We start from the raw sequence: 25618 nt of genomic DNA on the forward strand, positions 1-25618 counted from the left end.
TTGAATTCATCAGTTGATTGAGCCTCCACAATACCACTAGGAAGGGAGTTCCAGTTGTTCACTACACGATTTGATGTTATAATATTAAGTAAAGGTGATTTTCATCATGTAAGATGTCTCTAGGATGATTTTAAAAGGTGGCATTTTAGGCAGTGCACGTCACTTTTTGGGGGGATCCCTATTTAAACAGTAATACTGTATTGTTTGATAAAACAAGAGCTTAAAAACTTGCAATTTTCAGATAGTGAAGACCACATTTGACTTGATGGTAGTACATACTATAGCAGTTCACATGTGTGACAGACTCTTATGTATTCAAACTTAATTATCACAAACACTCTAATCAAACAACTTAGAAAAGCACATCATAAGATTGATATGTAGGTAAAAAACTTACAAATTATTAACATCTTCCATTGTACAATGACTAGCATAGTACCAATCATATAGGTATTCTCCTGTTCCATTTGATGCACACTTCTCCCTCACCATTTCACTACCATTACATGTGATTACTGACTGAGTTCTAACACACTTGGGACTATCATCCTCAGTATCAGAGCTCTCCTGTTGCTCTATATCATAAAACTGTATCATCTGTTTCAAGTATTCTTTTATATTGGAGCTGCCATCATCATTGGATTTGATGAGTAAGCTTGTTTTATGGTCCAGAGATGACTGCTGCTGCTCTGGTGGGGTGGACTGTAGGTCATTATCAGCTTTATCCCTATAGTAGTTGTAGTCATAGAAACATATGTATATGGTAGTGATTCACAATAGCAGTAGACAGTAATTATATTCATCTACATAACAATGGCGGATCCAGGATGGGGCATTTGGGGAAAATGCTCCCCCCCCCCCCTTCTGTGGAGGAGCCACACACTTCTTTTGATTGAAATACTAAACCTTGTCAGGCCAAAATCCGCATGTTACTACCATTTATTGAAAATTCATCTGAAACCAAGGCTAAAAACAGCTGTCAAACTATCACATCAGCAACAAGTTGCCTATCCCAGTCACAAATCAATCACCTAGCGGGTCTTCGCATGTACCATGTGCTTCTAGAAATAATTGTCGTGTTGCAGGTTTTAAGCCTTTCAAACAACTTTTAAGACTACGCAACCATCTGTAAAGGCCATAAACGGCAAAAATCTATAGTGAGACACCACTAAGAGGTGACTTTGTTGCTTAAAAAATACAGCAACTAACAAGTAAATCAGCTCCACCCAACCACTTACACTTTAGTCTTTTTGTGCCCTTCCCCTTGCAATCTCCTGGATCCGCCCTTGCATAATTGGAGATGTCAATCTTGCACTTGGCATAGAAGATTTGATTTACTTCAAAAGTATGTTTGTTGTTTAACTACAAAGTATACAGAATGACTAACTGATGAACTAGGATAAAGATTGTGTAGCTGGATTTCCAAGTTATGACGAAATTAAAAATATACAGAACAAAATCCATAAGTGATTAATTACAATGAGTACTTACTCTAGTGCCTTTTCTTCAGGTAGTGATCTCAGTTTGGATACTAGTTTAAATCGTTTATTAGCACTTTCTACCTGTAAGTGAATTACAAAAATAATTTAATAGGTGTCCAAAGAAATATAGTTTATATAATTGTTGGTACAGTGTACAGTGTAATACACATATTCTAATAGACTGTAATAATTTGCCACACCTTTTCATAGTGTAAACAACTGTGATGGCAAAATGTAACAATGGCAAGGATGAAGGTAATAACTGTTCAAGCACTAAAACAGTTAGTTACTTGTGTCATTAATCATAATAGTCAAGGTCAGCGTTGAAACCGGGTCACTACTGCTGACCCGGATGACCCACTGACCTGGATAACAATCCGGGTCAGACCTGGATTTGACCCGGATTAATTAAAGTCGAGGCGTGCGATAAGAGCTATGTTTCGGCTAGTCTCAAGCGAGTGAGACTATGTTTTGAGCGTTTGATTCGTGTTAGTAAACAGGGGCGGTTCCAGACTATTAGAATTGCAACTTCAGCCTAGCTGTAGGTTGAAGACCAAAAAAAAAAAAAAAAAAAAAAAAGGTCATCACCTACTGACAATATAGCTACCCCTCACCATAGATACCCTCAATTTCGTTCTACATACTGCACTTACTAATAAATGAGCGTGGCTGAGCGTATGTTTGTAACGCAATAAGTGTGCGTGGCTCACGAAAGAACTACGCGATAGCGTTTATAAGTTTCCATGTTGTCAAACGAACAATTTCATTTCTCACATGATCCAATCCGGGTCAGACCCGGATAATTTGTAAACTGGGTCAGACCCGGATGACCTGGAGGAAATGTGACCCAGTTGACCCGACCCGGTTTCAACGCTGGTCAAGGTGAACTATTGAATGATGACGCATGCAATGCAACCTCGTGTTGGGAATACTTCACAACTGATATAGCAGGTACTAAAATGCTTTCAAACATAAGTAATGCCTGAAGGCAAGTTCTCACTCTGATGGCACATGTTACATATTAGTCAAGGAAAACAATTATCCAAAAATGTTTAAACATTGAACAGGATATCGGTCAGTTTGTATCTTTCAAGGAATGTTAAGTCACACAGCAAGAAGGTGTTATGCTCCATGTACTCTGTTATACACAACCTTATATAGAACAACCTTTTGGAGAAATACATGAAGTTCCTCTTAAACAGGAAAGGAGATTTAGTGGAAATGGCGGAATTGGCAGAAACAGCATAATCGTCATTTAAAGATTATGGACAGCCTTAGAATGCCCACTACCAGTTAGCTACTCACTGTTACACAGCTACATAGAACCATGATAGAACTCACCATTTTTGAAGTGCATGGTCTTTGTAGTGCCAATTTTCTGTTTTCTTGCAGCTTAACATCATCCCTGGCAATTAATTCTTAGAGTGTAGCCTTATCTCAAGTCTCATTGATCATCAACACACTGTATTTTGAAGTACATGTTACTAGAAGTGCCTCAAGGCGGGGCACTTATAATTGAAAATCTGTAAATGTCACCCTGAGAAAATAAAGATAAGGAGCTTCAAGTAACATGCGCTTCAAAATACGGTGTGTTGATGAACAATGAGGCTTGAGATAAGCTAAGAATTGGTTGCCACAGATGACGTTAAGCTGCAAGAAAACAGAAAATCAGCACTACAAAGACCATGCGCTTCAATCGTGGTGAGTTATATGTAACTGTATTTATATATGTAACAGTGAGTAGCTAACTGGTAGTGGGTGTTCTAAGGCTGTCCATAATCTGTAAACAACAATTGTACTATTTCCGCCAATTCCGCCGTTTCTGCTAAATCTCCTTTCCCCTCTGAAACAGTGGTACATACAATATTATGCACATTATGTAATTAACAATTATAGTGAAATAGGGTATTGATTACCAGAATCAGATGAATGTTCTGTTAGAGAAGTTGGGAATTCTGTGAAGCAATTATTCTTTATTTTCTGCATCATCATTACCAATTCTTGAGATTCTTAATTATGCTACTACATTGAATAGCCTGCCTATAGATAGGCCTCCCCAATGTACAGTATGTAAACATTTGTATACAAACAGATGCAGTTACACTGGACTACCGAACACAGAATATTATATATACACAACCTTGTGTTGCTCTCTCCTCTGGAACTGCCTGTCTGTCAAGCTGAGCCTGCTAAGCGGGTTTTGTTTTACCTGTGACTTTCTGATATGTTCCTACATTAAATATGCAATACATAAAACTGGAACATGCTTTTTACACACAACACACACACACATGCAAACAACAAACACACAAATAGCTGCACAGATATACAAACTAGACTATGTTTAATTACGTATACACAATAGTTGAGTACTTTAAAACACAGGGTTCTACTTAAGTTAGCAACCTGAAGACCCTGTGTTGTAGCATCTGACCAAAGCAAAGCTAAGCAAAGCAAGGCTATTACTACAAGGCATGAGGGTATCTTAATTCTACAGAACCCTGTGTTACAAAGTGTAACTTATTTAGACCACAGCTCATTGTTGTGTCTTCACAGCTGCTTGTAACACGAGTAATGTAGCATTAATCAGTAGAACCAAGCGCAATACACCTTTTTTTAATTATTACTGCACTTACTTACAAACTATCAAGTTAAAACCATGTTTGTTGCCCATGTTACAGACTGCAATTGCCACGTTTTGTATTGCCTCAGAGATAGAGATCTATTGAGATAAAACGAAGGATCTGCATATAGGATTTAGAACCCTATAAATAGCCAATGAAATTCTATTGCTGTGATCTAAATACACACAAAACAACAATGCCTCAGCCATGACATATCTTCATCGTCCAGAATACACTGGGATAACTGTGCAGTGTCCAGTTTCTACCGAAGCAGAAAATTTGATGGGAAAAATATTTTGCGAATTGAACAACTTGTCTATTTGATGAGTTTAAATTTGATGGTTCATCTTATCCACAAGGGCCCACACTAATCGTGTTGCGATAGTCATGGTAGCTTGAGTGATAGCTTCAAGTATTATAGCTACAATGCAGAGATCGTGACTGATGTGCCTACAGTACGTAGCTATGTGGTATGGGATTGATCAGCAGGAGTAGCAGAATGCACCTTGCAGGTGCCTCTGGCCTGCATATGAAAAATTTGAAAGGAAAAGAGAAATGTTCGGCTGTAGCTGTGACACCATGCACAATATCTAGTACATCTTCCTATATCTTTGTCAGAATAAAGCTGTGTAGGTTCATAGTAGCTATCCGGACATTTGGTAGATTTAAAGTTGATAATCAGCGAAAACTTGCCAACCACCAAGTTTAATTCCCTGTCAAATGTTTTGCTTATACGGTAAATAGACAAATCCATCTGTTGTTATTAGCAACCACCAAGTGAACAAACATACAACTCGAACATACAATGTGGTGTAGAGTGATAAGGCTGCTAACTCTGCCCAACAAACTACACAAGTTTTACATATCTATACTCACTAGTATGGCTTCATGGTTTTGTTCCTTCTCGGTACTAGTAGTAGCTGCTAAACAAAAAACACTTCTTTGTTTCCTTTGGTCATCACCACTGGCAACATCCAATTTCTGTAGCTTATTATGGGATATCACTACAAAAACAAACACTAATAAAATCATGCTAAACAAATACTTTATTTTGCAATCATTACAATGTAGCTAGGATAAGTGTAAGGATTCACAAGCTAGTAGGAATTAGCAAGCGAACTAGCTGTTGTTTTACTTAATTTGTTTTACTTACTGTATAGCAACATTTTTCAAGAGCACACAAATGGTCACTAAATAAATTTTCAAAGGAGTAATTTTCACAAATTATCCTTTTCTTTATTTTCACAGGAAAATTTTAAAAATATTCTAGTCATACAAATTAGATGAATTTGCATGTCTACAAAAAATATTTTGGAAATGATGTGTTTGATTATCTCAGTGATATGTTCAGCTTTTTAAGGTACTATGACATGACAGCAAATGGTCCCAAGCAGTTCTTAACTATTATACGTCAAGGTTATGTCAATTAATGTTTTCATTTTACTGTGCCATTACCAGTGACAAGTTATGATGATTGTACTGCTCTAGTTAATGATCTTTGACGAAGGCCATTTGATAAATCACCAACTATTCCAAAGGAATATATTTTTTTCAAATAGCTGTCAATTTACAAAATTTAAAAAAAAATCCCAACAAAAGCTATATTTCAGATGTCCACTGGACCATTGCACAACTCCACACACAGAAAATAAAAAGTGAAATGTTCCTGCAACTAACCCACTTTGACTGTTGGAGGCATGGTGCAAAATTACAAAAGATTCTCCAGTTATATTGTTATGTGATAGTCAACACATAAAGCCATTGATCCACTACCAGCAAATTGACACCTTTCACTGCAAACGACAAGAAATTGGACACAAAAGAGAACAAAGATAAGTCCATGATGTGTGAATTGTACCTCCAGTAGTATTAAAAAATCAAGCCATATCAAAAACTCAAACCCATAGCAATAATTTCATTGACTTACACTTGTTTTAGGTAGTAACAGGTTATTTTGTACAAACAGGTATGTAGATCCTTTGGGTCACAATAAAGGCATATTTGGGCTTGAAGGTGGTGAGTTTGGCTTTGGGTGTTGATTCATTGTTTGACAAGAAAACACTACCAGAAGGTGTGGCAGTACTGCATAACTAAAACCACGGTTTACCATTTCATATACTATGTGAAGAGCTTAGGCAGGTAATACAGATAACGTAAGTAATATCTTCAAAAAATTAACTAGACAAGCATAATACTTTGAAGTATATACTGTATATTCAGAAAGCTTGTTTCTTGACAACAAATAAACTCTATAAAGTATTTCTAACAGCTTGGACAAACACTTCACGAGATATGCCTGTTTGAAACCATATATATGTGAATTTGCTAAATGTTTTGGGCATTATAGTTCTCCATGCTTATGCTCGTTTAAGGATTAATGTGTAAATTTATAATGAGCAACGTGAGTCAAGTACATATGTAGGGAGTGTGTTGTGTACACAAAAGTGTTAAAATTCAATATCTCTATATGTGACCTGCTGAGCAACAAGCGGTGGTTTTCACATTTACCTAGAATTCCATTTTATTGCTTCTCTGTTATCTCTCTGTTATCTATAGTAACAAAGGAGTGGACAGCCAAAGTTTTAACCTTTTGTGATGAATAGTCTTGGATAGTGCTGAGCAATATGACAATATTTTAGTTAAACCACGGTATCTGTTTTTGATACCGTCAATTTTTTAAACTACTCCAAATACCGTGAATTGTAAAACTCAAGTCTATAATACCTGAAATAGCATGCCTTAGAGTGAAGAAGTGTGTTTACAGTACATATAAGTGGATATGTACTAGTGAATATATTGTAATCAGCTTTCAACACAATTCTATCATAAATTGAAAATGGTTAGGGTAACTTTTGTGCCAAAATCTAGTACCACAGGTCTAAAATAGCATCAAAATAAGGTATGCCAATAATTTAGTCATACCGCAATATCAAGTTGGCAATACCGTACCGTCTATGAAATATCAAAACTGCTCAACACTAGTCTTGGAGTTATAGCACACTAGACAGGAATAAATTTGATTCATACGGCAACAATGCAGAAAATAAATTATTTTTAATCAATCATAACTCACAACTGAAACAAGCTACGAAGATGGGGTTTGGCTCAGCCTGTTCACCATGAACTGGCAAATGGATTAGTGTTTCTCTGTATGTCTCTGTACAGACTTTATTTCTATACTGCATCATAAATAAGTGTCCATAATTCATGTACCTCATGCTGTAAATATATGAAATAAAGAGGCAAATCTGATGGTGTATAAATTTTGAGTTTTGTTTTAGTGCATACCAATGCAAATAGAACTTGCATAATTATTTGATGTAGCACACCCAGTTTATTTCAATACACTTTTATTGCAAAATAGAATATTGCAAAAGTGGCTGGTGTTCGCTCAGTGGGTCACATAATAATTTTTTTATTTTTTTTACACTTGTGTAGTTTTAAATACTCTAGACTGGTTTAGTGTGTACACAGTGTTCTATTGATGTTGTGTATTGTGTAGTGTGTATGTGGAAGTTGTGGTAGAAATAAAACTCACAATTGATTGTTAAAAGTGTTTGTATAAATTATAAAGTCAACATTTACAGTGAATATGTTTACAAAACAAGATTATTTGGAAAGGGTTCTACTTAACCCTATGTGTTTTTATAGGAGTGACCAGACACTTCCTACGTATATATATAAACTCTTATTGTATAACAAAGAACCTACTTACTATGAAGTGTTAAACCATTTCATTTTCTTTTACTCCTTGCGAGACTCCTCATTGTCACTTTCCTAGTTGGCCATTTATCAAATATGATATCTATATATCAACTGCATTGCTAGTTAGTGACAAGCACAATGGTGTCAAGCAAATTTTGATAGGATGAAGTTATGGTCTTTTACTTACTTACTGTTACAAGTTTAAGGAAAATTTAGAAATTTTAAATTCGATTAGGGATCATAGAAAAAAAGTTGGGAAACAAGGGAGGTCACCTATACCTGCAGATATACTAGCAAACATTTAATTGCTAATTCAGCTATACCCAAGATCAAGACTGAATCAGAGATCAAATGTTCACTAGTATATCTACAGGTGTAGGCTACCTCCCTTGTTTCCCTACTCTTTTTTCTATGATCGCTAATTAAACTTAAAATTTCAAGTTTTTCCTTAAACTTGCTTGCTTACTTTTTTTGTAACATAATTATGACTGGTGAACCCACGCATACCGCATCAAAAGAAAAGATGGTACTAGAATTTATGTTTTTGTCTGAATGTGTGTCCCAGCTATCAAAAACTATTTCGAAAGTGCAGTGGCCATTATGGTTCGCTTTCAGCTATATTCAGCCCATTACACAGCGCTACAGATGAAAAACAGTAGAAGAGTGCCTCTGTAACAATCTAGTCACCACAAAAATACGACGATTCGCGTACCCCCTACTATCAATTACTACCTCGGTGCAGCGGCCATTATGCTTCGCTTTCAGCCATGTTCAACCCGTTACACAGCATTACAAACAAAGAACAGTGTTAGAAAATCGTCTCTACAATCAGTCCAGTCACCACGGAAAATACGGACAATTCCTGTATATAAGCGTACTGTAGGGAAGCCATGCATCGTGCTACCACAAATTGACACCTTGGGCTGTCAGCAAAAAGAAAAGGGACACAAAGGAGGACAAAGGTAAGTCCATGATGCAAGCATTGCACATACTGCGGTATACCAAAAGGTATGTCTCGGGACGAAGCAACATCGAACAGTGAAAAAATCAAGTCAAAATAGCCTTAACCGTTATCAAGTTACGCTTGCCTAAAGGCATTGGCTTTAATAGTGTAAGTCTTGCAGGGCTCCTGTACTGTCCACCCAGTGCATGGTACCCCTGAGTCTAGACCCCTGTACTTGTCGTATATTGTCTTAACAAAATAAGATGTCTCTCTCCCTCAAACATAATAATTATAGCATGCAGGAAAGTTTACGTGATACAATAAACAAACAAACTTTGGATGGGGGGAGGGAGGGTGCAACTGTAAGGCTACTTACATATGCTGATTATATAAGTGGGAAGTGCATATATCCATGAGGCTACATGTGCATGTTCCATTTATAGTGGTGCCTTGAAAAGCTTAAAAAACACTGTCGGGTAAAAACATTTGTCCACAATCCATACCATTAATACTTACATACACACATTAAATTTTGGTCTCACCACAAGATAGTCATGAGTCAGCAGATGCGAGCATTCAATCCTGCCGGTCACTTTTTTGAACTCAAACTCGGACTCTCAATGGGACCATATAGCGGCGAGTAGACTAGTAGTCCAGTATCTCATTCTATGGTGTCCCATAAGTTAACAAGTGCTCACGTGTTAATTTATTCCATATCTACAACTCTCGAAGAAAGCAAATATTTTTTTACTACAAGCATACAACCGTGACTTTTTAACTTTTTGATAACGATACTGGGATGACTCACCTCCACGTTTAGCATGACAATAAAGCAGAGGAGTAAATTAAGTACTAGAAATACAATTCTCTAATAAAGCAATCTCATGGTGTGCTAAAAGTTAATATAGCTAACCACACTGACCAGCACGTAGTGTCATATAGTTATTCATTTCCTGTATTCGTGCATCATCTGATTCCTGGATGCAGGAATTGGGCTTAAATCTCCATCTTGGCAATGATTTCCTGCAGTTCCAGAGTCAGGATTATTCCATCTTGTCAGCTGCACAAAGCCAAGTGTCTGATATGCCATCAACATGGTCTCTGTACAAGAGAGCTAAGGACGAATTACCCAGTGACACTGAGTCAGACAACGAAGCCCATCTTAACCAATTTACTGTACAGTGCATTTTTTTTGGAATCTACTAGATTAGAAACTAGCTGTACAACATGGAGCTTACATGCCTCCTTAACTTAATACAACATACTGAATCTGCACACAGCCAGAGACAATTTAAACCTGAATACACACAACTTTTGGCTGAATTATATCTTTTGAAGATTTCTCACTGCTACAGAACTGTGGAAGTTCGTGTTTTGGGTCATTTTCAACCTAATTCTATTCTTGCAACTAAGGATGTGATTAATTTTACCCAGCAAGTATCCCTATTTTCTAAAGTGAGTGCTAGAGGACTTTTCCATGAAACGACCAGTGCCTCAATCTCCGCTTTACAGAGAATTTTCTATGTTAGAACTTCCATGCACCGCTACTCCAGCTTGTTTCAGTACTTTTTATCGATGTGCTATGGTCCCTACTCTAGTTGAAAATTCCAAATTTTTCTGTGTGCTTGTTTGTAAATGTTTTTTGTAAATAATTATTATGACTGGTGAACCTACGCACACCGCATCTGAAATGGTGCCACACACCCCAAGTATTGTCTGAAAAATGAAGCATTCATTACGCTTCATTGTCAGCTATGTTCAATGCATTACGTAGCATTTCGAATCAAGAACTGTTCGAAAAGCACCTCTGTAATCCATGCATACCAAAAGAAAGAAATGGTGCTGCACGCCCCAGTTATATCAATTATCGTCTGAAAAGTGAAGTATCCATTACACTTCTTTGTCAGCTATGTTCAACCGGTTACACACCAGTACAAATCAGGAACTGTTTGAAAAGTACCTCTGCGATCAAAATAGCTACTATTAAAAATATGGACGATGGGAAGCCACCACATGCTACTGCCAAATTGACACTTTTCGCTGTCAGCATAGATGAATGGGACACAAAGGAGGACACTGGTAAGTCCATGAAGAATGCACTGTACATACTGTGATATGTCAAAAGGCACCTGTCGGGCCAAAGCAACGTTGAACAGTGAAAAAATCAAGCCCGTAGCCTTAACCGTTATCAAGTTATGCTTGTCTGAAGGCATCAGTCAGTCAGTCAGCCAGTAGAAAATTCCATTGGATAATTTTTTTTTAAATTCTGTAGCAAACGTTTTAATTACATATGCATAAAATTCTTTTAAAGTAGCTACAGACTAGTCTCGCGTGGCCAGACCGCTGTTCCAGCACAGGGGCATATCAATTAGAGATTATAAGCGCCTACACTGGAAAGAGTCTGGTACACTTCCAATAGGCCAGTTGTGTTTGCACTTTATTTAACAGCAATATAGTGTAGACCAACTTTTAGGTCACCTGCTCCTCTATTTCAGTAGTGATGGAGTTCAGGTTGTAGATGGAATCTTGTGCACTGTGTTTACAACCTTTCACCAACAGTTCACATAAATACCGCAAGTTATTGTACAGTAACCAAAAGACGATCCGAAAGACCAACAGCTGCTCTAAGGAGGTTACATTGTTATTGTTAATTACTCACAGAAACAGTACAAACACACTACAGATAATCATACATAAAATCAGTCTGTTGGGAAGAGGTATAAATGATAAATCATCTTTAAATTGGTTTAAATCATCCAATTCAACTAATGAATTGAGTACAGAATTCCACAAATTGATAGCAGAGGGTAGGAAAGAATTTGAATATGTATCAGTTCTAGCAAAAGGGGTGATGAAATGCTGGTTGTGTCCATGGGTAGGTGTTGAGAGGGTGTACATGTAATATGTCAACAGACCATGTAATACTTTGTAAAAACATTATCAATTTTAAGAAACTTCTTCAGTGTTCGAGTAGCAGCCACTTGAGCATGGTAGTTACACTACTGTGATTGGAGGTTATTTTTAACAAAGCAAACAGCACTGCTCTGAACCTTTTCTATTTGGTGTTTCTGGTATTGAAAGTGTGGGGACCACACTGTAGCAGCATACTCTAATATAATAGGTCTCACTAAGGATATGTAACAATTGGATTTCACTGTTGTTGGACACCAAAAGAACTTGCAATCTCGAATTCCATTATTTATACCACATGGCCAGGATTATCAATATGATCTTTCGAAAAACTGCGTGAAGAGAACGCGTGCTTGTGTTCACCTTGTCAGCAAAATTTGATCAATTACAACAAAGTTGTTGAGAAAGTGAACAAGCTATCTGCTGACATTGATTCCAAGTTAAGTGTATCACTACAAACAGAGTTGTCTCATTCCAGACCACACACCACCAGGGAGAAACGGTCTGCTGAGACTGCCCAACTAGAAGAACTTCTCAAGAAGAATCTGAAGATGATGAAGCTACGGTAAATGATTTTAAAACGAAGCATTTAGTTATGTGCCTTATGCTAAAACAGAACTCTACAACAGATTCCACAACACCTTTTACACTAGAAGTAACCGTTACTATCAGTGCATCAGCATGCAGAAAAAACTATAGCACATTGTTACAGGTCAAGATTAAGGGCAAGGATGGCCACAAAAGGAAACACCATATTATGCCTAAGCGCAAGCCGATTGTTAAATCTTTAAGCAGGAGATGCTACAATACCAAATCTGACAAGGTGTTTGAATCAGAGGATCTACATGATCGCGCTATCAGTGCATTGGTTGATAAAGCTTGTGATGAAATGAAGATATTGAGCTATCCATTTCACAAATCAGTGTTAAGGGAGTCTCCAATGCTGTAAAGCTTTAATAAAGTAACTAGAGTCCACTTGGTTCTACTTGGGGTACTTAGAGATAATGAGTCACTCTCTAGAATTCCTATGGATATAACTACATGAAAATATAACAGAGATAACATCCCGACCGCCTGGTAGACTCCTGTAAGCATTCGAGCGTAAATCGGATGGCTGCAGGTTCGAGGCCATCTAGGTCCAGTCATGGATTTTTTCTCCTTTCTGCAACTTTGAAAACACACCTTAAGTAGCTAATGTCTTAGTGTCTAATGTCTTTGAGCAGGCTGTAGGACCAAGTGTCTTACAGACCCTCAGCACTTGTGCTGTAAAGCTTTAATAAAACATGAACAGTTTAGCTGGGAAATGCTGTGCTTGGAATTGAAGGAATCTGTTCCTACACTCTGGCTGTTTTTACAGTATCTACTACTTGATGCCAAAGAGAACTTTATCTGCTACATGTATGTGATTTCAATGGTCTTGAAGATGCAGTGCAAGCAACTTTGCCAAGTGCAAAAGGCTGTTTCAATGATGCTACATGGGAATGGAGTACACAAACAGGTTTTTTTTTGTAGGGTGACTCTTACTTTCGTAAAACAGGTATTCCAATGTTTACAGCCTTTTATGATAACTGTGTCAGTGACAGCAGCTGCTAACACTGTTAAAGTGATATCTGATAGGCATGATGCAGATGCAATCTCCTGAACAAACAACCTCTTAATGAATTGTAAAGTTAGCCAGTACACATGTTAGAACTACAAAATTTTTACTTTGAATGCTATTAGATCACAGATGACCAGCCACAAGCTAATACTGACCCAATACTCTGCTTGGATATAGCAAAGGATGACGGTGATGACGCCCAGCTGCTGCAGTGACCACTCAGTTGGAAAAATTTCTACCTTTTCTGCTGATAACGAAGACAACAATGAAATTACGGATGAGAATGAAGATGTTGACTTTACTGAAGACAATGGAGATGGCAACTTTGGTTTGAACAATTTGAGGGATGGCAATGCTGGTGCCAATGATTCTGCAAGTGAAATTACACGTGACAACAATGGAACAGCTGTTGAAGTGCACCCTTCATCACTGATCCTATCACCAAATAGGCAAACCAGTTTACCTGCCTCGGTCAATCAACCAAGGGGTATGTGATTGTGGGAGACAACATTGATAAGAATGTACGGCCTTCACTCCAACGACATTACTGTACTACACAATCACTGCATTACTTTCATTCATATGCTGTGTAAAATAGAACTGATGTTGTTGAATTATCAGATGACCGCCCTTCCTCTATCGACATATCTCCAGATAGAATTTTTCCCAGTCCAGTTGATATGGAGAAATTGCTCAGTGAATTCGAGGTCTTAGTAGTAAGGTATGTTATGAGTAGAGCTGTTTGTATGACATACTCACATGACTTATGCAGGATTTTGGTGCAGAGCATGATGCATTTTCTAAGGAAATATCTTGCAAATCTGAAGTGGTATGCTCTTGTAAATGTACTAGGTATTTGAATTTTCAACAGTGTAATCCTATTTGTGACTGAATTTTAGAAAAATGTCGACCCATGCACACAACACTGAAGTTGACTTTTCACCATGAAAGGAAAGCCACACCAATACACTATACATTTGCACTACAGCCATGCCTCTACTTTGCTTTTTATGAGTGGATTTGTACAACAGGTGTGAGCTATTGGGAACACAATGGTACCTTGGAATGACACTGGCCAGCTGGAGCACAAAGCTACAGATGTGAACTGTCTTGAGCAGTTGCCCAGACAATTTCTAAATGTATTTCCTTCACTTTGATTGATGCTGGTGGCATTAATGGCTCTATATTAAGGCTGGAAACTATATATGACCCACTTCACCATTTTCTCTTCATATATCAATTGCCCTAGTGATATAGACACCGTTGTGAAAAAAGCTGTCCAAAATCATGGTTATATCAGTAGCTAGCCAACTATTGACTCAAGTGTGTTAAATAATAATATAGGTGGCTGCACTCATGGTAAAAATTTCAAACTCGTAGATTTTGGCCTTCCCAAGCTATACTCGATTAAAATCTTTAAAACCGTGTATCTCACAATCTATTCATGTAGATCAACAGTTTTCCCAAATTAGGTCACATTTATGAGTAATATAGCTTATATCAAAAATTAATGGGCTCTCCAAATGCTTTACTTATGTTATTGTTTGAAATAATATAGTTTCAGTACTTTAGACAGTGGGATTAGTATTTTTCATCCTATTGATATTCTTGATAGGTACCACTTGGAGTGACTCTAAAAAATAAACCCATGCTAAAGGAGATGATAGAGGTGTTTGATGACTTGAGTAATCATGTTCCTGTGCATGTGGCATCCAGAGTGAACTAGTGAAGAGACAATGGTATCAGGAGGGTGACCATTGAGTTAACAAGCTCAACAATTATGATGACAAAGCCTTAGAAGGACACATGGTAGACAAGGTGACACTTTCTTAGTATTTTCTACTAAGAAAGTATGTGCAAGATTTCAAATGAGAGTTTGGAGTAAACCTCTCTCTGAAGGAGAAATGGTATAACAGAGTTTTCTAACAGTGTTTACAACACTGGTTACGTATGTATGTAGTATATTAAACAAAGAGTGCAAATGAAGCTCCTGATAATTTTTTGAGTGTACTGTCAAGCTGTCAGTACAACACAGAACAGTGTTGAGCTTTTCAGTGCTCAAAATGTAGTCCTATTAATAGCAGTGTATTGTTATAACATAATGTATACATTCATTTGCTTATAGTCAATAAACAGGTGCTATAAGCTGAGGTGTGACAAACAATACAAGGGTATCCACTAGTTAAGTAGAACCCTTTACAAAAATTATTGTGAAATAGCTTGGGACTACCATAATAGTAACACTTTGTCAAATTTTTTATAATTTCTTTTATACAGACACTTTCAACATTCAATTGTGGGTTTTAATTTTCTACCACAACTTCCACATACACACTATACAATACACAACATCACATCATTACAACATTGTGTACACACTAGACCAGTCCATTAACCATACTTGATACTATATACATGTACCTTGTCATAATATGTGACTGAATTTTGGAAAATCACCCAAAATGGCACACATAAAATAATCCTGGTTTACAAATAATCTGGGTCTGACCCGGATTGGATCACGTGAGAAACAAAATTGTTTGTTTGACGCCGTGGAAACTTATAAACGCTGATCGCATAGCTCTTTCGTGAGCCACGCCCACTTACCACGTTACAAACATATACTCAACCACGCCCATTTATTAACAAGTGCAGTCTGTAGCATGAAACTGTATCCATTGATGTCTGCAAGCTTACGTGGAGCTACGCCCACTAATCAATTATTGTACGAGTTGTATATAGTCTAGTCTTGCAGCAGGATAAGTACTTTTGTGAGCCACACCCACTTCAATAATATCGGGAAATTGTAATACTAGGTATGCGCTAAACTCACAGTAGCGACGTGGAACCAAAACCCACTGACTGATTTTAAATTATAAACTTACCGGCTTAGTTATCACATAACTACTCGTGTACTCAACATGAACCAAACGCTCAAAATGTAGTCTCGCTCACTTGAGACTACCCAAAACATAGCTCTTATCATACGCCTCAGCTTTAATTAATCCGGGTCACATCCGGGTCAAATCCAGGTCTGACCCGGATTGCTATCCGGGTCAGTGTGTCATCCGGGTCAGCAGTAGTGACCCGGTCTCAAAGCTGGTACATGTGGATGTATTGTACTCTTTACCTGAGTCTCTATCTTAACAATCTTACCCTTCTTCAATATTTAGATTGTCAACTATGCTGTTTAGTTTGCACAGTATTAAGCTTTGGTACTACATCACATAACAATATTATGCTGTTTACACATAAAGTTGGTATTTTGTTAAGTAATAATATTACTTTAACATATGTAATGACTAGTAAAGTGTTACACAAGTAATGCATTGCTTTAGTGCATTAGTAGTTCAAGCCATGTTATGCCACTTTTTACTAATACAATACAGACCAGGGTAGCAAAACATGCAAATTCTACTGGGCCGTTGGTGCACAAAACAAGAAGACAGAAATTTGGACTTAGTGTAAAAGTAATTCCTGGTGTATAACAATTATTGTTCAGTCAGAAAAAATCTGTTTCTTTAGAATACATTTTAGTAGCACTAAGGAGTGGATCTTGTAGATAATTGTTGCAGTTCATGTAGGCTTCCCTGACTCAAAGCCTAGAAAACTGCTTTTGGCGTGTGTTCTATTAAAGAGTTTGACATTTTCAGACCAATCCCTATTACGAATCACTATTGTGGTTCATGATAACAAGGGTATCTACTAGTTTAGTAAAACCCCGTCCAAAAATTTTATTAGGAAAATCTATTGGAAATTTCTATACCCTGTACTGTATTAATCAAACTTGAAAGATCCATTTATATAGACATTTTCAATATTCAATTGTGGGTTTTAATTTTCTCTCACAACTTCCACTTCTGCATAGAAATTATAGCACATCTGAAGTTAGCAACACACACACACGCACACACCAAAATTTAGCAAACGAAAGAAAGTAACTTTTAATTACAACATGTGCATAAAATGCTTTCTAAGTAGCTAAAAGGCATCTGGTAACAGCAGGGTGACCATTGAGTTAACAAGCTCAATAATAATTATGATGAGAAAGCCTTAGTGTTAGGTGGCTGCCCCTGGTGCTTTCTTAGTAGTTACTAAGAAAGTACGTACCTGCAAGATTTCAGATATAAGTTTGGTGCAAACCTCTCTTCTAAGGAGAAATGTTGTACGAGAGTTGTCTAACAGTGTTTACAACACTGGTTATGTATGTACTGTATCAAACAAAGAGTACAAACAGGGCTCCTAAAGTACAAACAAAGTTATAGAGTGTACTGTCAAACTGCCAGTACAACACAGATTTCGTCCTGACAAAACATAAAAGTGTACTGGCACCATTGTTTAAGTTTTTCAGTGCTCAAAGTGTAGTCATCATGCAGTACGGTAGTACTGTATATTAGGGATCATGAAGAACTGGCCAAAAATATCACCCTAGAACCAGCCTTAATTTCCCTTCATGACAGCTTGGGCAGTGTTGATTAGGCATTGCCAAGCCCAAAAATGTCTTCAGACCAATCCCAAACCCGTCCAAATAGTTTTTATGGAATTCAAAAAATTATTTAACAGAATTTTATGCTGACCAACTGACTAACTAATTAACTGATACCTCCGGCCAAGCATAACTCGAAAATGGATAAGGCTATAGGCTTGATTTCTTCACTGTTCGATGTCGCAGATGTGCTTTTTCACCAACTGTAGTATGTACAATACACGCATCATGGGCATATTGCATTGTCACAATTTCACTGACAACATAAAGTGTTGATTCGCGATAGCACGATTTGGCTTCCCTGTGGCTGTGTTGGCTAATCACCTGTATTTTCCATAGTAACTGGATTGCTTGCACAGATGCTTCTCATGCTATTCTTCATTTGTAACGCTGTATAACAGGCTGAAATATAGCAAAGCATAAATAGCCACTTCAATTTCAAGTAGTTGCTGTATTTTTCATGGTGACTGGATTGATCGCAGAGGCACGTTTCCTATTGTTCTTCATTTGTAGCACTGCAAAATGGGCTGACATAGCAAAGTGTAATAGCCTACTTCACTTTCAAATCTGTAATTGATAACTAGGGCGTATGTTCAAACAAAAACATTTTCTGACACCATCCTTTGGTAAGCGTGGGTTCACCGGCCATAATAATATCACAAAAAAGTAAACAAACAAGTACCATATAAAAGCTCGGGAATTTATTTCCTATAAGTGATTTTGGACCCGGCATGTAAATGAATCCGGCATCTATTCAGGCCCAGGTGTTTATTTCTTAGAGCACATGATGCGAAGGGTGATTGTGAACAAAGTGATGCTGAAAGTGCTTATGTAATCAACTTGTTTGGAATCTTCACTTTGCAACAATGAAATATGAGGTGAACAATGTTTATCCAGTGTATAAACTCTTGTATAGCACACGACTCCGTCACTTAATATAGTCTAGTTTTTGGCACCCTGGCGTCTATACAGACCCAGGCGCATATCCTATAGTTTGGGATGAAGTACCCAGCATGTATTTTGAGCCCAGGCTATTATTTGAACCCAGCTTTAATATGGATCTATACAGTATAAGGAATAATTAAAAATTTTAAGTTCAATTAGGGGTCACAGAAAAAAAGTAGGGAAACAAGGGAGGTCGCCTACACCTGCAGAACATTTAATGAATTAGGGATTAAATGTTCACTAGTATATCTGCAGGTGTAGGTGACCTCCCTTGTTTCCGTACATTTTCTGTGATCCCTAATTGAACTTAAATTCTTAATTTTTCCTTATGCTTGTACTAATAGCAGTGTAATGGTGTATGTGCATACATTTATTAATTAACACTTTCATAACTGATATGTACAAGTAGGCTGGTGTTCAAACCTCAAAGTTGGCTTGAGGTAAAAGCTTGTGGCCACAAACCATCAACAAACTGCTTAGTTTATAGGCATGGCATTGAACTTGACCTATTGTGAAGTTACAGGTATCTAGCAAACATGTGCACTTCAGTAAGTTTGCGGTGCCTAAATATGCTACTCAAGGAAAGTGTTGACAGGAAAAATTAATGTTGCAATATGGTTTCATTTCATGGAGAAGGAAGATGACCAGACTGATTAAAGACAAAAGGAAAGACAAGACGCAGAGGGCACACACTTGTCGGAACCCCAAAAGGCACATCCCACTGGTGAGCTTGTTATAAAATGTTGGCCATGCACTGATTCGTTTGGCCTCCATCCTTACAACTGTGGTCAGGCAGGCAGGCTGGCAGCCAGTCAAGTTTTGGTGATTACAAAAAAAAAATCTATATCCAGCCACCTGTAAGTGTTTTCTTGTTTTCGATGCTATATATATTAATTTAAGCACCACTGCGAGTGCAATGTAGAAAATATAGCACAATGGTGTAGTCGAGGGACAAATATAGCATGAGGCAAAGCCGAGTGCTATATTTAGCTCGAAACCACACGCAAGTGGTATATTTTCCAAGTGCACAAGTGTAAGAAGTGCTTTAATTGGTCTATGGATAAATCCGGAGTTGTAATCAAGAAGAAGTTCACCGTTAATACAGTTTTAAATTATCATGACCAGGAACACCACGATGGCAGTGAGAAAACTAGTGCTTACTCGTGATTAGCAGAATGTTAATTAATAGTCAAGTTTTGTATGATTTGTGATCTGTCAGATCCAGAATTTACTTAATAGTGGGATAGGAGGACAACCAAGGAGGCTAGCTACAGTGTATATGAGTAATGGATAGTTTGTACAGCTATCTAATTGCTGTTCACGAGTGTGTCCATCAATATGAGAAAGTTGAAGACATCAATATTAAGTGGCCACTGAATCCAACCAAGAAGTTACTGGACTTACAATAATGGACCGTTTAAACACTGAATTGTATAATTATTGTAGTGGAATTACAAACATTTGTGTGCAGCCATTAATTGCTGTAATTGCTATGGTAATGTTGTCGACAACTTTGTTAGTGGAGGTAATTGTGGTCATTCCAGTGTCTCCATGGGTCGTGTTTATGGTTGTGTCACAAAGTGTGCTTTATTGCCAGAAAATAAAATGCACATTGATGGAAAATATAACACACTTGAGCACAGTATGGAATATATAGCACTTTCTCATTGCGTAAGATGTTTCTATGATCATTTTTAAAGACGGTATTTTAGGCAACTCACGTCCCTTTTTGGGGGATCCCTACTTAAACCAGTACTACCATACTGCTTGATGTTAGAATGCCAATACGTAGCTAGCTAGGAACATACAATATACGACTGATACACAGAGAAAGAGACATGTCACAGCTACAAACTTAGCTTTTGTACCTCACAATATAGTTACAAACATTTACCAATTCTTACATATATATAAAGCTGAAAAGCTGTCTGTCTTTCCGTCTGTCTACTTTGTCATGAACGCTGCTAACTCGACAACCAAAGCACGTATCAACACGGGACTTTAACAAAATTAAGCACTCATCATCTGGCAACTCCAAGTTTGTTGTTACAAATTGCTACGTGCTTTTGTTCATTATCTACAGAGCGTTGAAGGCATTGGTGTATGGGAAAACTTGAGCTACATTCCTGTCAAAACCACGAACAAAACAGCCAAAGCGTTAGCACATAGAACTGTTAACCCAAAAGGTCCCGGGTTCGATTCCTCCCCATGACAACTTAGTGCCACCTTTATGTGATACACTTTTTCATATGTCAGCTATAGACAATGATTACTCGGCTATCTGTGCACATATCAACACGATTCACACGCAAAATGAAACGCTCACCATCTGGCTATGCAAAATTTATTGCAAGCTTCTACATGCATTCTTTTGTCCGCTACAGCATGTTGAAGGCCATAATGTAGAGAAAACTTCAGCTGCATTCCATTGCTAAACAAACGATTAACAGCTCAGCAGGGATAAAGCACCTCCCTGAAATTGTTGCAGTTATTGCTGTGTAGGGTGAGGGCTCAAATCCTGCCAGTGACAAAACTTTTTTTCATTTTCTATACCTTTTTGGTACATACTTTTTCTAACACAACTTTTTTCTCATAGTAAGTTTACAGCATCCTGGTATTGCTTCACAGCATATGGACTGTTGGAAAAGTATATAACAACACATTTGATAGATATAGAGCAGACGTGGGTAAGCCAATTGGGTGCATGTTTTCCCAGTATGTTTTATTAGAGTAAGTGCCTTCTCTTGGTAACTCCAATTCTTTGTGATGTTAACTACTTGCCTAAATAATAAAACAGATTAGCCACAAGTGTACACCTGTGTGTTAAGTTAATTTCACTTAAGCCTTTGCTTGTAGTATAGCTACAATAAATACTACTGCTTTAATACTCTTTTGTTGACCACTACGGTGCCTGCATGATAGGACAGCACCACATAATCTTGATAATTATTGGTTTAGCTTACATGCAATTCTGCTATTTGCATGTTCACATTATTTCAACTATTAGGCTTGCATGATGACTATATACGGTTCATGCAAAAGATATCATCACACATGCTACTTTAGGACATGATCTTAATATTTCATTTCCTTCATTCCCAATGCATTGATTCATGATATGTCAGAATGTGAAATAATCCTACACGTAGAGCAGGTACCAATGCTAGTTAACAATACAAGGGTGTCTACTAGTTAGTAGAAGCCTTTCCAACAATATCATTGTATGTTTAGCTGCCAATGCAAACTTTATCATTTCTTTTATAACAGACACTTTCAACATTTGATTGTGAGTTTTAATTTTTTACCACAACTTCCATATACACACTATACAATATACAACATCACATAAGCGTAACTACACAAGTGTAAAAAAATAAATATGAATGCATAACATAAGCATTATCAAACAGTACGGTCAAACAGTCAAACAGTACGGTCAAACAGTCAAACAGTTTAGTAGGGTTCTCCCTAAAGTGACGCATGCCACTAATAAAGCTACATCTAAAAACCATCATGGAAAAATCACACAAGATGAAAATCACCTTTATGGAATAGTCTTACTCCATTCAGCATCAACTACAGTATCAAAAACAAGAAAACACTGACAGGTATCCGGATGTTGAATTTTTAAAAAAAATCACCATAACTCAAAATTTCGTATTATCCAGCCTGCTGCCTGACCACAGTTGCAAGACCAAACGAAGCAGCACACGGCCAACATTTTACACCACAGCAGCAAACTCACTGATGGGATATGCCTTTTGTAGTTCTGATGAATGTCTGCCTTCTGTACTTTGCCGTTCCTTTTATCTTCAATTAAATGGTTGTCTTCTTCACACCAGGAAACCATACCAAGGTGTTTATTTTCATATACAGCACACTGGGAGTTTGTAAAAGACGGAATAAGGAATAGCGGAATAACTCGCATCACAACGAACGGACATTTATATGGCTTATGCAATGTTAGGGTGATTGTACTGTTACAGCTGTGAACTCATCCCTCGTAGATATCCTTACAATGTAGGGTGATTGTGTGTACTGTTACAGCTGTGAACTACACTGCTTCGTCACTCATAGATGTCCTAGCGAAATGATTACTATACGCTCTTACTACTACTGTATGTAGCTAAGCTAGAATATACAGTAGTTAGCTATTAGTTTCGTTTTCGAGTCTTCATCCTTCCAGTGGAGGGATGAAACAAAACGACTGCCACGCCCCCTTTGCTCATGACGTTAGTACCATACTTAACATACAGTACCCACTTACGAAGTGCAAAATTACATTTGATTATAGCTCTTACTAGCTACTACTGTATGTAAAGTATGGTACCAATGTCGCAAGCAAAAGGGGGTGTGACAGCCATTTCGTTTCATCCCTCCACTGGAAGGATGAAGACTTAAAACGAAACTAATAGCTAACTACTGTATATTCTAGCTGTGCTAGCGCAATGATACTTAGCTACATACAGTAGTAGTAAGAGCATATAGTAATCACTTCGCTAGGATGGCTATGAGCGACGAAGCAGTGTAGTTCACAACTGTAACAGTACACGCAATCGCCCTGACATTGCAAGGATATCTACGACGGATGAGTTCACAGCTGTAACAGTACAATCACCCTAACATTGCATAAGAAGCCATATTGATATAAAACGCCCATTCGTTGTGACTCGAGTTATTCCGCTATTCCGTTATTTCCTTAGTTCCGCCTTTTACAAACTCCCCAGCACACTTGTATTTCATAGCTATTCAGACAAGTGTAAGTTTAAAGCTAATACTATATGGCTTCATTTTACAAACTGCTGAAGTATATCATGCTTGTCCGTTTATTGGTAAAAACTTACTTACAACATTAGTCTCTACCTTGAATTATTTTAGGTGTGCTTAGTTTAACAGCTTTTTTAAGATTTCAAAATCATTTGCAAAGGCTTAAATGGCAAAAACCAGCAGTGAGAGGTGACCATCTGCTGCTTCAAAAATACAGCAACTAACAAGAGAATTTGGTCTCCCCACCCACCTACAACTTAGCCTGTTTGCCCTTGCCAGCTCCTGGATCCACCCCTGATACGGAGGAGTACAATCCAAATGTCTGCTTAACACCAGTCAATCCCATGTGTATTAATTGCTAGTGTTTCTGTTGCTATTTATGAGGTCATGTGAATTGCAGTAATAACCTTTATAAGTACACATTACACTTTTCATTGGGTACACTAAACACTAGTAAAGACACTTTTTTATTTGTTTAGAACAACTGTAATGGGATAGTATCATAAGAGGATGTAGTCACTTCCGTGATAACACAGTAACCCAAAGGTATTGGTATTACCAATTCTTACATATACAAACACATTGACAATAATACAAGGGTATCTACTAGTTTAGTAGACCCTTCTCAAAAATTAAAATACCAGTTGAGATATCACAGATCTAGGTATTCTCGTCAACTTCTATCATGTCTTTTATACAGACACTTTCAACATTCAATTGTGGGTTTTAATTTTCTACCATAACTTCCACATACACACTATACAACAGGCCTGTACAGGGGGGACCCCTTATTTCACAGTAGCAAGTTTTATTTTTACTAAAAACAATCATTTCAAATAATATCCAGGGTTCTGCCCAGAAATTCCTGAGTGGTGGCCTAAAGCTAGCATTAACAGATATGCTGTGTGTTATATTGGGGTATATTGTATGGGTATCAGTGATATATGTATGAATTGTACTGGTCGGATTTAAGAGGGCACTGGTCGCTTTTTAGAGGTACTGGTCGTTTTGAACCACTGCCGACCAGTGTGGGCAGAACCCTGAATATCTGCATTCTAGCATTCATTACGTGCCCTCCATGGCTGTCATAACATAGCTACCAGCCAACTGTGCCATGCGTGACTTCCTGTTATCCTGTGTCAATGGAAACCACTTTAATGTTGCCATGAATACAAACAGTGGCTTTTTTCTATCACTAAGGTTTCTGTTCTACTTACGGAAGTAACTTGAATCAATGTATTTACATGCAGCATTAATTCCAATCATAATTTAGTTAATTATTTTCTAATAAGAGCCCATGATGGACACCAGAGTGATTGACCCTACAGTTGCTTAGACTGGTGGTACTGTTGACAAATTTGCTGTGTTCATTTCACAATGATACTGCCAAGAGTATCAGCTTGTTATTTCATTATCAACTACTAGTAGTTGTTCATTATAATCTTGTGGTGTGGACAACGCCACATTGATAGCACTGATGCATGCGCTGTGATAGCTTATAGTTAGTACAATGACCCTGAGTAGTCCTTAGAAATGATGGAAGTATAAGCGTTTAAGTATCTGCACCAGTGTATGATGGGTCCAAGTCAAGAGTAATTATTTACGATTATAAATCATTGTATATATTTCTACATTTGGGGAATTACTGCATTTTGAGGCTATTTTCAGGACAACTAATAGTGAACTTCCCCCCCCCCCCCCCCCCCTTAGAATCCTGTGTACGGGCCTGATATAATACACAACATCACATCATTAGAACATTGTGAACACACTAGATCAGTCTATTAACCACCCTTTACAGGTTGGTGATTAACACAGCACTGTCTTTTCTATTATACATCATTATTCAGAGATGGAGTATACAGGTTAGTTAACAGAACTTAAGATATGTGGTGATTTATAGTGATGAAGGAGGCAGGGATAAACAGCATTGTTTTCACCAATCATACAAACTTTTTACTATCTAACCTCAACGACTAAATACGTTTTGCATACAGAGTTGGTACAAATAAGTCAAAAACAATAGCATTAATTTTTTGCTAATATCAGCTACAATTACCAATTTACAAACATTCATGCAATAATGAACAAGAAGGATATGTCATGGAGTTTTATGGTCCTTATATTAAACCATGAGCATCAGACAGTGTATTAGCA

At 37.5% G+C, this 25618-nt stretch overlaps 2 protein-coding genes across 2 annotated transcripts in view; both read right to left on the bottom strand.

Annotated features, from left to right (window-relative positions):
* The window catches only part of LOC136245727 (sigma intracellular receptor 2-like), a 209173-nt gene that overhangs the window by 107536 nt on the left and 76019 nt on the right, over positions 1 to 25618 (bottom strand). The window lies entirely within an intron of this gene.
* LOC136246050 (probable RNA polymerase II nuclear localization protein SLC7A6OS) overlaps positions 1 to 25618 on the bottom strand; it is a 50719-nt gene that overhangs the window by 6955 nt on the left and 18146 nt on the right. The window contains exons 2-5 of the mRNA XM_066037497.1: positions 4982 to 5109; positions 3622 to 3711; positions 1492 to 1562; positions 398 to 727 (exon numbers count right to left, since the gene is read on the bottom strand). Coding sequence (XP_065893569.1) covers positions 398 to 727; positions 1492 to 1562; positions 3622 to 3711; positions 4982 to 5109 — 619 coding nt within the window. The remainder of the gene's footprint in view (positions 1 to 397; positions 728 to 1491; positions 1563 to 3621; positions 3712 to 4981; positions 5110 to 25618) is intronic.

This window comes from Dysidea avara, chromosome 15 (genome assembly GCF_963678975.1).
Source record: "Dysidea avara chromosome 15, odDysAvar1.4, whole genome shotgun sequence".
Taxonomy (NCBI): domain Eukaryota; kingdom Metazoa; phylum Porifera; class Demospongiae; order Dictyoceratida; family Dysideidae; genus Dysidea; species Dysidea avara.